Source organism: Triturus cristatus, chromosome 4_1 (genome assembly GCF_964204655.1).
Source record: "Triturus cristatus chromosome 4_1, aTriCri1.1, whole genome shotgun sequence".
In the NCBI taxonomy this organism is placed as follows: domain Eukaryota; kingdom Metazoa; phylum Chordata; class Amphibia; order Caudata; family Salamandridae; genus Triturus; species Triturus cristatus.
In genome coordinates, this window is record NC_140585.1 from 1,034,979,780 (window position 1) to 1,034,996,137 (window position 16,358).

General features: G+C 49.8%; 1 protein-coding gene across 3 annotated transcripts in view; it reads right to left on the reverse strand.

Annotated features, from left to right (window-relative positions):
• Window positions 1-16,358, reverse strand: part of ZNF800 (zinc finger protein 800) — a 152,568-nt gene that overhangs the window by 63,025 nt on the left and 73,185 nt on the right. For all 3 annotated transcript variants that reach the window (XM_085653968.1, XM_085653969.1, XM_085653970.1), the window contains exon 5: window positions 10,895-11,035. In XM_085653968.1, coding sequence (XP_085510094.1) covers window positions 10,895-11,035 — 141 coding nt within the window. The remainder of the gene's footprint in view (window positions 1-10,894; window positions 11,036-16,358) is intronic.

Below are 16,358 nucleotides of genomic sequence, written 5' to 3' on the forward strand. Positions count from 1 at the left end.
CGTTATAGTTAGTTGGACATTTCACTCGTACAAAACCATTGAAATTCCCCCGTTATAGTTAGGTCAGCCAACTATAACTCGCGCGCCCGCAATGCACTGCTGATGACGTCACATATTACATCACTCATGACTTCACGTAGAATAGATACCCTAGCAATACCCCCTGGGAAGGAGGGTCTGCGAAAGGACCCCACCAGCCAATGCAGAACAGAGGGCCCCACAGGGGACCAGATCTGTGGACCAGGTAGAACCTCGCCCCTGCCAGGCCAAGGGAACCCCCACAAGCAGGACCCCACTGACCCCAAGGGGATGTAGGAGGGAAAGAAGGCTGAAGAGGCCCGTACACTCACAGCAGAGGAACCAAGGGCAAGGACAGAGGCCGAAGCACCCCACTCCCCCACAAGGCAACATAGCTTTCGCCCAATGCCAAGACAGGAAAAGCAGAAGAAAAAGAAGAAGCCTAGAGGGCCCAAGGAAACTAGGGAAAGGCGGCGAACCTACTCCAGATGGAGAGCAGCCTGCCAACCAGAACAGCGCCGGCAGTCAAAGCCAGAAGCAAGAAGAACAGCCCGAGGCCCCAGGAAGGCCGAGTAGGCGACGCCCGGCAAGGGAGACACAGGATCATCCCAGACCTCAGGACAGGAGCAGGGAGAGGAGGAGATGCCCGGGCCACCACTATGAGTTGCCGCGCAAACGACCTCAGGAAGCAAAAGCAACCTACCTAAACGCCATGGAGAACGGGCACCCGGAGGCGACCAGAACCCTCTAGCAGAGCGCAACCCATATGACAGCTACCACTACCCCACATAGGGTACGTTAAGTCCCAAGATAAGGGAACCCTCTTTGGAAGAACTTCCGCAGCAGAGGAAAAAACAAAAGAGCCACGGGGAAAAAAACACCCCGCTGAAGGCTTGACAAGCAGCCCAAGCAAAGCAGAAGGCCCAATCTCAGGGCCAAGTCTGCGCAAGCACACACACACACACAATCAACACAAGGGCCGTCCAGCAGCCAACAATGCCAAAGTCCAAGGGAAGGACGTAAACGGCCAGAAAACACACTGCACAGCCAGAACAACCAGCTTAAGAAGGCCCAGAATCAACCCAACTCAAAAGTCACTGAGGAGGGGACAGAGGAGGAGGAAGAGGATGATAAGGCAGAGGAGGAGGGAGCCCTGCCAAGAGCCTTTGGATGGCAGTTTCGGCCAGGGCATGGAACAGGCTGCCATCAAACGGAAGGTCGATGAGTCGCTCCAGAATATTCTCAGGGAATACTCCGTCCAGAAGCCAAGCATGGCGACGGAGAGCGACTGGGGAAGTCATGGCCCGGCCCAGCACCTCTGAGATGTCCTAAGCGGAGTGGAGAATAAACGTCGCATGCTCCCGGCCATCCAATGCATGATGCCGTAAGTCCACCAGGCCGGACTCCTGGGACGCTGCGGGTCCCAGAGACTCAGCCGAGTCCCACAAACAGGAGAAGGCCCTAGCCAGCACACACAAAGTGTTAAGGGCCCGCAGGGCCGTGCCTGTCGAGGCGAACATGTTGCGTCCCCAAGAGTCCAGCCAGCGGGCCTCTCGGGACGGCGGAGTCAACAGTGGCTGCAGGGAGGGAAAAGCAATCCGCAAAAGAGGGCTGGCGGCTAAGGGGTGAAGGGGAAAGACACGCCAGGTCACGCGGCGCTGGGAGGTGCTGGTGCAGAAGATGCTGACGCACCGGGTCCCCTGAGGCAGGACGCCTCCAAGCCCCGTCAAGAAAGAAAGGAGCGAACCTTAAAATGTCCTCCACCAGAGCCCTGGTGGAGGACCTCCAATTGATGGTCCGCCAGAAAGTGAGCCACCGGGTCACCCATGCGCAGAATGCCCACAGCCGTGGACGTCGCATGAGCGAAGGCCACACACACCTCCGTAGGGTCCCGCGGTGGAGAAAGCAAGTCATCCGTGGGCGACAGCTGCAAACTAAGGCAGCCGTCCTCGAGGCCAAGTGGGGAGGGCAAGGGCCAGACCTGGAAGTCAGAAGGAGCCGAAGAATGAGGGACCTGCCGCTCTTCCGACAAACACCTCTGCCCCAGGAAGGGCGGAGAGCCGCCCTTCGACACTGGTGAAAAAGACACCACACGGCGACCAGGGAGGATGGCACCAATATATAGCCTGCCTCCGGAAAGGAGCATCCGAGGACGAATCCACGTTACGACCCCTGCGCGGAGCCGTAGAGTCCGCTGCTTGAGGTAGGAAGTCAGCACCAGCCGGCGTCACCGGACAAGGTACCTCCAAGTCACCCCGCACCGGGGACCGGAGTAGAACTGTAGCCGCACCGGCTCCGGGGCGGTGCTGGAGTGACGCCGACCCGACCCCCACGAGGCAGCCACCTGCATGGGGGAACGAGACTGGCCAGGGGAGTGGTGCGAAGCCCTCCACCAGCCGTGACCCAGACTGAGGCGAAGATCGCTCGGCAACCCATGTGGTGGTGCCAGGGACGATTCAACCTCTGACTCGCCCTCCGACAAGGCAGCTGCCTGTGGGGAGGGACGAGAGGGGCCCGGAGAGAGATGAGGGGTCCTCCCTCGGCCTGGAGCGGGACGAGGAGGGTCCACCGACACCTGTGGCTCCGCACGGTCCAGCTGCTGCCGGCGCCGTAGCGGCGTCACCTCAGCCTTACAGGGCCACCTTGTCAAAGGACTGAGAGGGGCTCGGGGATGCGACCCGAGCCCTGCCGACCTCCCGCGACACCACAGGGACCCCCGTGGGAGTTTGCGGCGAGGCATAGACGCCGTGGCCTGAAAGAGGTGCCCCAGAGGAGCCCCACCCCAACAGTACCACATCCTCCAAGCCTGGATCCGAACCAGTCGGCGCCGGAGCCACCGGCGGCATCGCAGAGAGGGCCCTGTGCAGAGCGAGGGATCCGCCGATGCCCCAGGAGGGGAAGGAGGAGGTGACGGCAGCGAGGCCTGCAAAGCCACCACGTATGTCTCCATTTGGACTCTCGACGCCCCAACACCGGGAAACGGTGGATAGGACGACACGCGGGCCGCATCACCCGCAGAGAGTCCACGCCCCCGGTAGGCTGGAAACCAGCCCCGGGGACAAACTGCGACACTTACCCAGCGGGGAACGATGCTCACGTGACATCGGAGAAGGGCGAGGACGACTACCACGGCCGTATGTGAAGCCGTCTGCTGAAGCAGACCGCGGGGGGGGGGGGGGGGGGGGAGGGGGGAAAATCGACCTGGAGAGACACACCGAGAGAAGTTTCATCCGGCGCTCCCGCCGCGACTTCGGCTCCAACTGTTGGCACGCCGTACAATCTGGGGTGCCGTGATCCTCCCCCAAACACCACATACAAATGAGGTGAGGGTCCGTCGCCGACATAAGATGCCCACAAGACGTGCAAGCCTTAAAGCCCTAAGGCATTCGCACACTGTTCCACCAAAAGGAAATGGAAGAAAAAGGGGCCCCAACAGGCCCGTAGCAAGGATCGGATCCGCGCTGCACGCGGAAAAGGAAAAAAAAAATAATTGACGTAGGCGCACAGGGGAAGGTCTTATGTGACCTCGCTGACGTCACGTACATGGGCGGAGTCGCATGATGTTGCCCCGCACCCGGCGCGCAGGGATGTTGTGGCAAAAAAGTTTCCGAATCCAGTCTCACGCCTGGGGAGACTTCTACGTGAAGGAATCTGCGGCTAGTAGTCTATCAGATTGTATTAATCATGTCCGGATTTTGAAGGAAGACTGGCGATTGAGATAGATAGATTTTAAAAAAGTTAATAGGGTAGGTTTGCAACAAGAGGTCTGTATAAGGGGCACTGTCCTGCCACCTTTAGCAACTAACATTTCATCTATTTTGTGATAGAGGGGCAATTCTTACTTTTAACCATTTGGAATGCTTGGGTGTGGTAAAGGCATACCTTAAGGCACAGAATAGTAGAAAGCTGTACATTCCAAACAAAAAAAACATGTTGAATCAAAAAAATGCTATTCAATAATAAATATGCAGCACTTTCCATGTATACAAATTTTTGTTTATGAGAAATCGCAATTTTTTGATAGTTTGGCTGAGAAGGAACGCGTTACTTACCTGTAACTGCGGTTATCCAGTATTGGTATCTTTCATAGATTCACATGCCTGAATCATTCCCCGTCGTCGGGAATGGGAGTCACCGGTAAATAACAAAGTAATGTCCAGAAGACATAAGACAGTCATAGGCCTCAGAGGCCTTAGCTTAGTAAGCTATCCACGTCCTTATGTAAAAAGGACCAAATTTTGGCCAGAGTCAATCAGCTAACACCACCCTCTAGAACCTTCCTGGTAGGAGCTCTAGTCCCTCAGATTTTCGTGAGCACAGTGCTAAGCAGCTGTATACTGAGAGATCCGAGAGAGCCCTTCCAGGGGAGGCGGGTGGGTTGCATGTGAATCTATGAAAGATACCAATACTGGATAACCGCAGTTACAGGTAAGTAACGCGTTCCTTATCCAGTATTAGGGTATCTTTCATAGATTCACATGCCTGAATCAGAGTAGCAAGCAGTGAATAAAGCACATTTCGAAAGATATGGATAACATACAGGTATTAGATAACCACATCTATCCGAGATAAACAACAGTGCTACCGTAAAGCAATGAATAAGTAAAGCATACATTACAGTGCGAAATGTGCATAAACTGAGGATGGTGGGATGAAAGAAAGGGCTCACCTCTATTTAAAAAGATGACGTAGTACCGCTTGACCCACTGACGCATCCTTCATGATCTCCGCATCCAGGCAGTAATGCTTGGTGAAGGTATGCGGCGTCTTCCATGTGGCCGCTCTACAAATGTCCACAATGGGCACCCCAGCAAAAAGAGCCATGGAAGTAGACATGGCCCTTGTGGAGTGGGCACGGACCGTTGTTCTCAACGGACGTCCTGCCTGTTGGTGACAGAAAGAAATGGCCGAAGAAATCCAGCGGGAAATGCTCTGTTTTGTGAGCGGAAGCCCTCGTCGAGGTCTGCTGTAGGCTATGAATAGCTGATTTGATTTTCGAAAAGATTTCGTTCTCTCAATGTAAAATTTCAAGCAACGTTGAATGTCTAGTGAATGTAGAGTTCGTTCCGCCACTGTTTGTGGATTTGGGAAGAATGATTGTAAAACAATAGGTTCGTTGAGGTGGAAGTGAGATGGAACCTTGGGGATGAAAGCTGGATTTGTGCGGAGAAGGACTCTATCCTTTTTGAATTGCAGGAATGGGTCCTGGATAGAGAATGCTTGGAGCTCTCCCACTCGCCTTGCCGAGGTAAGAGCTAGTAGAAGTGCCACCTTCCAGGAAACAAATTTAAGGTCAGCTCTGTGGATGGGCTCAAACGGGTGCTTCATTAGTTGAGCTAGAACTATGTTAAGGTGCCAGGCCGGTGGAACAGGCTTTACTGGAGGGAATGTGCGAAACAGTCCTTTCATGAATTGTTTGATGAGTCTATGAGACCATAAAGAGGGGCCGGAAGAAGATCTTCTGAAACGTGAGATTGCAGCTAGGTGAACTTTAATGGAGGCATGAGCAAGACCAGATTCTGCTAGATGTAAAAGGTAGGGTAAGACTTGTCCTGGGGTGGAAGAGAAAGGATGCAACTTATTCGTCTTACACCAGATACAGAATCTTTTCCACTTGAGTGAATAGGTCTTGTTGGTACTATCTGCTCGAGCCCGAGCTAGAATTCGCCTGCAGTCTGGAGGAATGTCTAGGCCCCGAAACTCTCTGAACTCAGGAGCCAAGCTGATAACCTGAGAGAGGCTAGATCCGGATGTTGAATCTGCTGATCGCTGAGCGTCAGAAGAGATGGAAACGTTTTCAGCCTGATCGGAGGTTCCTGGGAGAGGAGGTGAAGTTCCGAGAACCAGTGTTGGCGTGGCCAAGCTGGGGCTACCATTATCAAAGTGCAAGGCTCCGCCTTCATCTTCCGTAGTACCCTGGGGATCAGGGGAAATGGCGGAAAGGCGTATGCAAAGACGTTGCACCATGCTATCGAAAAGGCATTCCCCAGGGATCCTGGTTGGGGATGCCAGCTTGCAAAGTATTGGCATTTGGCGTTGCGTTGGGTGGCGAATAGGTCCAGCTGAGGTGTGCCCCATTGGGCGAAGATATTGTTGAGGACCTGCTGATCCAGCTCCCACTCGTGGCACGCTGCCTGCCTCCTGCTTAGATAATCTGCCAACACATTGTGGGTGCCTGGAACATAATCTGCTCGGAGAGAGATGTTGTGGCGGAGCAGCCAGTTCCAGATTTTCTGCGATTCGCGCGAAAGTGTCAGTGAACGAGTCCCTCCCTGCTTGTTCAGGTAGTGCATTGTCGTGGTGTTGTCTGTCCGGACAAGCACTACTGAGTTCTTTATCCTCGGGAGGAAAGCCACTAGAGCTAGGTAGACTGCTCGGAGCTCTAAAAGGTTGATATGAAGCATTTTTTCCGAAAGGGACCACTTTCCGCTTATCTGTAGCTCCTGAAGGAAAGCTCCCCAGCCTTCTAAGGAAGCGTCCGTGGTGATTATATGAGGAGTAGCAGGAAGCAAGAAAGGCAAGCCTTGCGAAAGGTTCTTGGGGCAAACCCACCATTGCAGAGCCTGTTTGATCGCCGGGGTTACTTGGATGACGTCGTCGAAAGACCCTGTACACTGGATCCACTGGTTCGACAGAGCCTCTTGTAGGGGTCGCATCCGCAAGCGGCAATGTGGGATTAAAAGAATGCAGGAAGACATCATCCCGAGGAGGGATTTGAAGAGGCGCACCGAGAGTGTCTTTCTTGTCATTACCTGGAGTGCCAGAGATTGAAGTTTGTCCTGGCGTTCCTGTGACGGGAATGCTTTCCTGTGGATGGTGTCTAGTGTGGCTCCCAAAAATTGCATGCATTGGGATGGTTGCAGGACAGATTTGTCGTGGTTGAGAGTGAGCCCCAGTGACTCGAAGAGTGTCAGACAAGCGTTGGAAGAACTTATCACGCCTTCTTGTGATGGGGACTTGATAAGCCAGTCGTCTAAATACGGGAAGACTTGGTGGTGGAACCGGCGTAGGTACGCCGCCACTGGTGCTAGGCATTTGGTGAAAATGCGTGGCGCCGATTTGAGCCCAAATGGCAGAACCCGAAACTGGTAATGCCTGCCCGCCACCATGAAACGCAGGAACTTCTTGTGGTTGCGGTGTATTGGGACATGAAAATAGGCGTCTTGAAGGTCCACCGACACCATGTAGTCGTTTGCGTTGAGTAAATGCAAAACCTCCTGTATGGTAATCATTCGAAACGACTGTTTTTTCAGAAATTTGTTGAGATTTCTGAGGTCCAATATGGGTCTCCATTTCTTCTCTTTCTTTCGGATGAGAAAGAAATGGGAGTAGAACCCTCTCCCTCGTTGGCTGAAGGGAACTTTTTCTATAGCTCCCTTTAGAAGCATAATCTTTATTTCTTGGAGTAATGGGCGTAGGTTTTTGTGAGCCCTTTGGCGGGGAGGAGTTTGAGGAGGAATTTGTGTGAATTCCAGGGAATGGCCGAATTGTATTAATTGAAGGACCCATCGGTCCGTAGTTATCGTTTGCCAATTTTTGAGAAAATGGGAGATTTTTCCGCCAATCTTGTAGGGTGGAGACAAGTTTGAGCCCGGCTGCATCTGGAAGTCATTGCCGCCGCGCGGCACCTTTTTGTCTTCCTCCTCTGTTACGAAAGGAAGTTTTGTGGTAAGACGACTGTTGTCGCTGCTGAGATTGTGGACGGTACTGCTGGGAAGAGGAGAAAGAGGAACGCTGTTGAAAGTCTCCTCTGGAGGAAGTCTGGCCTCTTCCTCTTGACCCACGAAAGGAAGGGTTCCGAGATTGCAGAGACCCCAGGGCTCTGGCAGTGTCTGTATCTTTTTTGATACCTTGCAATGCCTCGTCAATAAGAGAACCGAATAGAAACTGGCCATCATAAGGCATGTCCAGGACTTTTGTCTGGACCTCCGGCCTGAAAGAAGTTGCCTTGAGCCAACCCTGGCGCCGGAGAGCAGCCGCACCAGCCAGCTGTCTAAAGCCTGTGGAAGCAATATCCATTGCACAGTCTATCAGTTCCGTGGCAGATCGCTCACCCTCCAACAGAATCTTCTTTGCCTCTTCTTTTAAGTCAGAGGGCAAATCCGCTAGATATGGGGCAATGTCCGCCCACATTTGTCGGTTGTACCGTCCCAATAGTGCAGTAGCGTTGGAGGCACGCACTGTCAAGGCTGACATAGAGGAGAAACGTTTCCCTATGTTATCCATACGTCGCCCTTCTTTATCCGGCGGAGCTGTCAACAGCGCAGCTGGGTTGTTTGACCTCCTCTGCGCAGCCTGAGTGATAACCGAGTCCGGCTTTGGATGGCCTGTAAGACAAACCGGAGCAGTGTCCGGAGCTTTATACTTCTTGTCCAGGCGTGGTAGAACCGGTGGCATTGATGAAGGGTTCTGCATTATCTTTATGCCCTGGTCCCAAATATAATCTATTATCGGAATTGCCCGGACGGTCTTCTTGAAGGGTTCCTTAAAGTCATATAAGAAACAGTCCTGTTGATGCGAAGGCATCGGGATTTGGAAGCGCTGGGCCGCCCTTTCAATGATGTTGTGGAAACCGCCGATGTCGTCGGGCGGTGAGTCGGCTGTGGTAGGGACAGGCGAAACAGGAGCCGGAAGGATGTAATCGTCCCATTCATCTTGTTGGGATTGAACGTCCTGGAGTTCTCCTTCCTCAGGTTCCTCCTCCTCCTCCTCCTCCTCCTCGTCGTCCGTGGCGGGCCGAGGCGGAGGTGCCGTCCTCTCCAAACGCAGTGGAGGCGGTCGTGGCCGTGTAGCCTCCTCCTTGGAAGGCCCCGCAGGCATCGGTGGAGGTGCCGGAGTCGGAAAACGCTGCTTATAGTCCGTTATTAAGAGCTGAAGGTCTGTGACCAAGGTTGCCGGTAGACACACCATGGAAGGTGGAGGCGGCATGTATTCTCGATGAGGAACCTCCTCATAATCCTGGGGATTGTCTTCGTAATCCGAGACATCCTGGTACTTCACATGGAGTTGTGATGGACTAGTCGCCGCAGGAAAGAGACTAGCGTCGTCCGAATCCTCCTCTTCAAAGAGGCGAGTGGGAGGCAAGGTTGAGACCTTACTGGGCGAAGTGAGGGCCGGAGTCAATGCACGCTTGGTTATTTGTACATGCACAAATGTACTCTGGTCGTCCGTGTCCATACTCCTCAAGGGGCTCGATGGTATAGCTGTAACCGACGTTACAGGTATCAATGCCGTCGACGGGATCGTCGTCGGGGTCGTCGTCAACGACGAGGATGATGAAGACGGTCTCCTCGTCGACGAGGACGTCGACGATGACGTCGACGACGGCGTCGTCGGTGATATTCTCGTCGACGGTGTCTTCGTCGTCGACGGTGTCTTCGTCGACGATGTTGTCGTCGACGATGATGAAGCTCTCGTCGACGGTGTCGTCGTCGTCGACGCTCCCGTCGACAGCTTACTCGACGACGCCTTTTTTATGGCTAACGTCGACGGGATTGACTTGCCTGCCGTCGACGATGGAGTTGTCGTCGTCGAGGACATGGAATGGGATGTCATCGTCGATAGAGTCGTCGTCGACGATGTAACTGAAATCGCTGTCGAAGGAGATTTTCTCGTCGACGCTACTGTCGACATTGTTGTCGTCGACGAGGTGGCAATAGGCTTTTTGAAGGTGTGGGGCATCACCTTAGGAGACGAGCTCCCTGGAACAGGCGAATCCTGGACCTCTGAAGACTTTTTCTGCGTCTTCTTTTGAGGTGGCTGCGACGAAGGGCCCGGCGATGCCACCCTTGGTCTTTTAGATGAGGAGTGAGACGCAACTGAAGAACTCTCACTCTCCTCAGAGGCCACATCCTCCTTGTCCTTTAGCCTTTGCAGCCAGATTAAAAGGCGCCCCTCTCGGTCTTTCAAGGTCTTAGATGAGAAAGTCCGACATACCTTGCAGTCCTTAGAACTGTGACTGGGATAGAGACAATACAAGCAGTCCTTGTGTTGGTCGTCGATATGTAGCCTCTTTTTTCCACAAGAGGCGCAGGGCCTGAATAAACCCTTCTTAGGTGTATCAGCCATGCTGAAAATCCAGAATGTTGAGAGAAATGCTGTCAAATCCAAAGAAATGAGCAGAGCTCAGTGGAGACTCCCTTAGCACGACGTGCGGTAGAAAATCTGAGGGACTAGAGCTCCTACCAGGAAGGTTCTAGAGGGTGGTGTTAGCTGATTGGCTCTGGCCAAAATTTGGTCCTTTTTACATAAGGACGTGGATAGCTTACTAAGCTAAGGCCTCTGAGGCCTATGACTGTCTTATGTCTTCTGGACATTACTTTGTTATTTACCGGTGACTCCCATTCCCGACGACGGGGAATGATTCAGGCATGTGAATCTATGAAAGATACCCTAATACTGGATAAGGATTACATATCCAGAATTGTCAACGGAATAACGACTTTCATTGGTCTGGGAAATTGAAAGCAAAACGTTTCCACAATGTACAGAAGCGTAAATTCAAAAATAAGTGAACAGTTTCTCTCTAATAAACAAAATCTAGTGTTGCCGTAAAGGAGTTTGTAAAGCATCATATTTTTCAAAATGTTGCTAGAAAACAAGTATTCCAACTTACAATAAATTCTACCACTGACCTTCAAATCAGATCTACAATGTCCGTAAATGAGGACTTGTATTCATGCTAAAGTGATAATCACAAGTGAAACCTAATTTAAACTCAAAAGAAAATTTGAATGACTTGGTTTACATTGCTAACAGCCAGTCTCATTTCCTCCCGTTTAAAAAAAAAAGAATGCGGGTTAAAATACACTTGCTTTTGCCTTATGATAAGTTAGTATAACTTGAAGTCAAATATTTTTAACTGAAAATGTAATACCATCCATGCTGAACCTGGAAAGGCAGTAGTACTGCTTGTGAGTAATTAAATTCGGTAATCCTCTGAACAGACTGCGGCATGATCTGCACTCAAAGATGGTATCCACTTCCTTTAACAATATATGTTTGAGTTGTTTTGTCCCTGAAACACAAAAACGGTATAATTTTAATTCGAGGAATTTGATACAAAAACAAATACTAAAGTCAGTGATCCACAAAGCAAGAGGAGCATGTTTGATAACATTAAACAGCCAGAAGTAGACCTAAATAGAATGGCCATCCTATACAATGAAGGTAGTGAGCAGTTCTACGCCTATGAAGCGCCGCGGTGCGAGACAACTTGTAGTCCCAGAATATACATGCAATTTCAGGCCCACTTTTAGACAATTTACAAGTTTTCCCTCCAAAATTAAGCAAATTTAATCAAAAAGTAGGTTACGTGCCCTCAAAAACTGAGTAAACGCACTGCAGACCTTGAATCATAATTCAAGAGCAGATCACCCAGAAACAAAAGTTAAAAAATAAAAATTAAAAAAAGATAATGCAACAAGAGTAACGAACATTTGTTCAAATACATAAGCCTCACATACTCGCTCTTTAGTCTATACGGTAATGCAGACTCTAGTTATGCTTAGGTTTCAGTTTCCATTGAAATGGCCATTTTTGGTTTGCTCATAATTATCACACATTTTAGAGAAATTGCACGAAACTGATTGGACTATTTGCACAACTGGCAATGCCTTTTGGCATCCCAAGCTCTGTGCAGAAATACCCAGTGACTATCCAAAACTGGTTCTTCCATTCTAGCTTGATAGTTTGTTTTAGCAGGAAACAGAAATTCCTAAGCAGAAGGACGCAAAACATGCCATGAAACTACGTTACGCAAAAAAAAGCCTTTTTGTGGTCTGATGCCAATCCTATAGATAGTGTTGAGATGTGTTACAAATGGTGTCCAGCAGACTCTGAAGGGTTAAATGACTTGATAATCATGTCCATTAACATGCGAAAGTTCACACACTTTCAAGCAGACATAAAAACAAAGTAATAACAAACAGATTGCACTTTGTCCATTATGGGGAATGCAGACCCCAACATGACCTGGTTAGCTATACTCATCAGAAACATTTCTGTTGCTACTGACATCCATCAACATGGTGCTCTAAGCCCATAAAGCAAAAAAAACAACAATAAAAACCCAAAAGATGTTTTGAGAAAACAATTCCAATACAATCAAGACAACGTGAAGGGACTGAAAAGGCAACAATGAAATCCCAAATTTGACCCAAACCCCGATGGCACCTGGGAGACCAAAAAGCAGATAATAAAATTAAAAATTCCACTTATTTGTGGAAGCCGGAATGCACCCTGCAACCAATCCCCCATGGCTGAAGGTTGAGCAAAGAGGGAGGCGAGTTGAGCAGTTTCTTGGGACCATGACCTGGCAGAAGGCCCAGCATTTTCCCCAGCCTCTTCTATGCACGTTCTTTGGATAGAGACTGCACAAGCAGGGGCTGAAGACAACTCTGAGCCTGGTCCACACCCAGTCCAAAGACGTTAAATGTTGTGTTGAGACCTTGCATTCAACCCATTCAGTGGGTTCAGCTATAGTTATTTTTCCCCATAAAATATTTTTTATCTTTTTTAAATAAAAAACACAGACATTGACAGAAAAATCATCGGTTAAGTGAAGAACCCATTACTTACTCTATGCAATTCTCTTTCTGATTAACACTCTTGCAGATTATTCAGCTTTAGAATATCCCCAGACACCAGACTGGATCCTGAAGATTAAACAGCATTGCTCTTACTTGACTTTGCCCTGCCAAAGGAGTGACGATGAAGCCACATATAGGCCCAACCCCCCTGGGCATCAACCGCAGTTTCGTTCTGGACACCGTCAGCAACCTAGGATGTGTAGCCAAACAGTCATCAGAGGTACCAGTTTGCAGATCACTAGTTTGAGACCCTTTTAGATGAGAAAGGAGAACATTCCAAAGAAAGGGGAGGCGGCAGGGCGGTGAGAAGTCTACAGTTGATAGAGTTTCCACCAGAGAGCTTAACAAACGCAAGTAACTTTTTCTTGTAATGGATACTTTTAACTTCTGTGGCATGGCTCAGACCGAAAAGTACTGTAGGACCGAACAGTAAAAATGCCCTTCTAGGATGTGACTGTCAAGGCTGTAGTGGTTTGTGAACCCGTACACGGACGTCTTCGTCGCTGCCGACAGATGTCACAGACAGGCACTAACGCATGTCAGCACAGCAGCAGCAGCCTTGGCCCTGGTGGAATGGGCCCTTGGTCGTTCCGGAGGCGGCTTTGTGGCAATTATGAATCAGATTTAATGCAGAGGGCCAACCAAATTGACAGTCATTTTTTACACTGTCTTGCCTTTCTTTGCTCCGGAGAATCCCACAAAAGCTGGCCATCTACCCAATGGCTTTTAGTGCAATCGATGTAGAAGCTCAAGGCTCTTCTAGGGTCTCTGCTCCTCCTTTGAGGGATGAAACAGGGTAAAAAAAACATTTGGAGAGAGATGGATTGATCAACGTGAAGAATAGTTACAATCGTTAGGAAAAAAAGCTGCCCTGGTCCTCCACACCAATTTCTCAGGAAAAAAGGTGGTGTAAGGCAGCTGCACAGAGAGCACATGGGAGTTTACCAATGTGACAAACTAAAGTTACAGCGACCATGAAAAACTGTCCTCAAAGTCAGGAGAGACAGTGGACAGTTTTGCGTTTGTTGAAAGAGAGCACGTGAAGAAAGAAAAGTACAAAACTGAGGTTCCACAGTGGCATCACAAAGGGTTTCGGGGAAAACATGTCATAGGCTTATGAAACCTCATTCCACAAGTAATTTGAACAGGGACTATAAGTCTGGCAAACGCATAAAGGCTGAAAGACTCACAAATGACCTTTAATAGTGCCCACTGAAAGTCCTTGCTGGGCTTGAGATGAAGCAAAAAAGACATGCAAGAATTTTGCCTGGGAAAGGTTTGTATTGTGGGTGCTTCCACAGGTCACAAATTTATCCCAGTGCCTAGTGTAAACAGACTTTGCAGAAGGTTGCCTGGCAGCAAGGATGACATCCATAACATCGAAAGAAAGGTTAAACGCAATCAACAGTCACCGATCAATCTCAATGTATGGAGCTGTAGATTGCGCAGGTTCATAACCCTGCCCTGCTGCTGTGACAGGAGATCTTCCCAAAGCGGTAGCATGAACGGAAGACATATGCTCATGTCCAGATGATCCGTGTACTAGCATCTCCTAGCCCAGTGTGGAGCCACTAGCATGACTTGGGACCGGTTGTTCCTGATCTGCTTCAGAACTCTTGGCATGAGAGGTAGAATCAGAAAGACGTACAGGAGTACCATGCGTCACTATCTAGAAAGCACCCCCCACCCCCTCAGAGAGAGCAACTCATTTAAATTTCCACTACACAATATTTTGACATGAAACATTCAATGGTGAGAAGATCGAGCTGCGGTTCTCATTACTGGAAGATTTCAAGTGCCACCCTAGGATCTATTCGCAACTCTTTATCCACACAGTGCCGACTGCGGAGTTTAGCCGCCACAGTGTTTAAAGATTCCACCATGGGCTGATGACAAGGGATATGCCAACTCCAAAAGGTGAAGAGTCTCCTGCACTGTGGAAATGTGCCTTTTAATCAGCACACCGGTGCAGGGCTCACCCTTCTCTCTCCACGGGTCCGTAGACCAACAAATTAATGATTGGCACTGAATCTGGAATTCAAATAAAAATGTTATTAATCACTCATGAGTGGGACTATGTCCACACAGCACACTCCAGTGCTGCCTGAGGTAGTATATTGAATACACAGACCATGGTGCTTATATACAGAGTTTTTTGCAGAGTAAGCATGTAGTTACAAATAGAAGGTACAAGCCTACACAGGAATAGTTACAGCCAGAGATGGGTAATCACTTAGTCAGCAAAGTGGGAGGGAGAACAGAACTGTTTACAACAGCACAAATGATTGACTGGTACATCTTTAACCAGGTGCATTTTAGCAGCTACCGGCCTTTTCTCAGCACGTACATTGCTTTGGCTCAGTACAGAAGGAGTTGACTAAAGCTGATGACACGCAGAATAGAAGAGCAAGCAACAGTGAAGACAGAAGAATTACATAGCTAACAAAATGGATGCCACAACCAAGATGGCTTCAGCTTATGCGAACGGAAATTATTTCAGATTTCGACAGCACCAGACAAGCTTTCGAATGCCACCTCGGCGATGTTGCCTGTGAGAACCTGAACCCTCCCCAGTAGTTGTATGCTATTAAAGGTGTACAAAAGCAGCTTGGAGGCTTATGCTGGAGGGGTGGGGGTCAGGGAATTGTGTTCACTCTGGTGGCCTGGATGTGGTCTGCTTAATCCTCGCCCTGACCCCACTAGAACAAGGGTGCCTGCTGCAGGGACATTGGGTCTCTGCTCTGCTGGTGCACCAACCCTCTGGATAAGCTTAATTGTTGAGTGTGCTATCCCAAAGCCTAAGGAACAGGCCGTGGTCCAGCTTTCCTTGAAGCATTTCAATGCGTTATCTAATTTCTGACCAAAGAGGCAAGATCCATCAAATAGCACGTCCATTAAAGAGGCCTGCACGTCCCCACATAAGTCCATGGACCTTACCCAAGCATGATGCCAATGCACCATGCTACCACAGATTACCCTGCCCAAGCAACTGGTGGAGCCCCGTCCTGACCGGAAGATGTATTTGGTCGCATCTTGATTGGTGGAAGTCAGGTAGGCCAGGAATTCCTCCGGGCTGCCAACATGATCTCACCACCCATGTCCCATGAAAACATGGGAATATCTCTTCAGCAAACAGCTGGCACTGACTGACCGGAGGGCTAGACTAGCTGAAGAAAGCTTCAAATATTTCAATTCTTTTTAACTCGGTCCGGTGAGTTGGAGGAACTGTGTTGGGGTTCACCCTGCTGGTGAAACCCTGAACCACCAAGCTTCCCAGTGTTGGTGTTGTGTTAAGAAGTCAGGCGCCGGTCTGTGGAGCCTAGCAACCAGTCTGTTTACCAGCAGGCAGGAACAAGGCTAAATGCCCTTAGAGTGTATGTCAGGGCTTCATTCAATGCTATTAGGGGCTCAGACAAGGCCTGCCCAGGTCGCAAAACCTCCACAAGGACATTAGTTTGGACTTCCAAAGTTAGCAGCTGTAGGTTCAACAACTCGGCTGACTGTCACATTACCGCAGTGAAGGAGGCACTCCCTTCAGTTGATGGGCCAGAGGGAGAAAGCAAACCCAGTGTATGGGGAAGCATCCAGCCCACTATCCTTCTGCAAGTCCACGTAGAGATGGTAATCATTATAGTGTTGAGGAAAGTAATCCTCCCCAATCTCCAATTTCATCGGCAAACGACTGGTAACACTGATCTTAATTTGTTGGAGCGCTGGGGTGAGGCTCTGCAGGACAGGCATGGTTCTGTT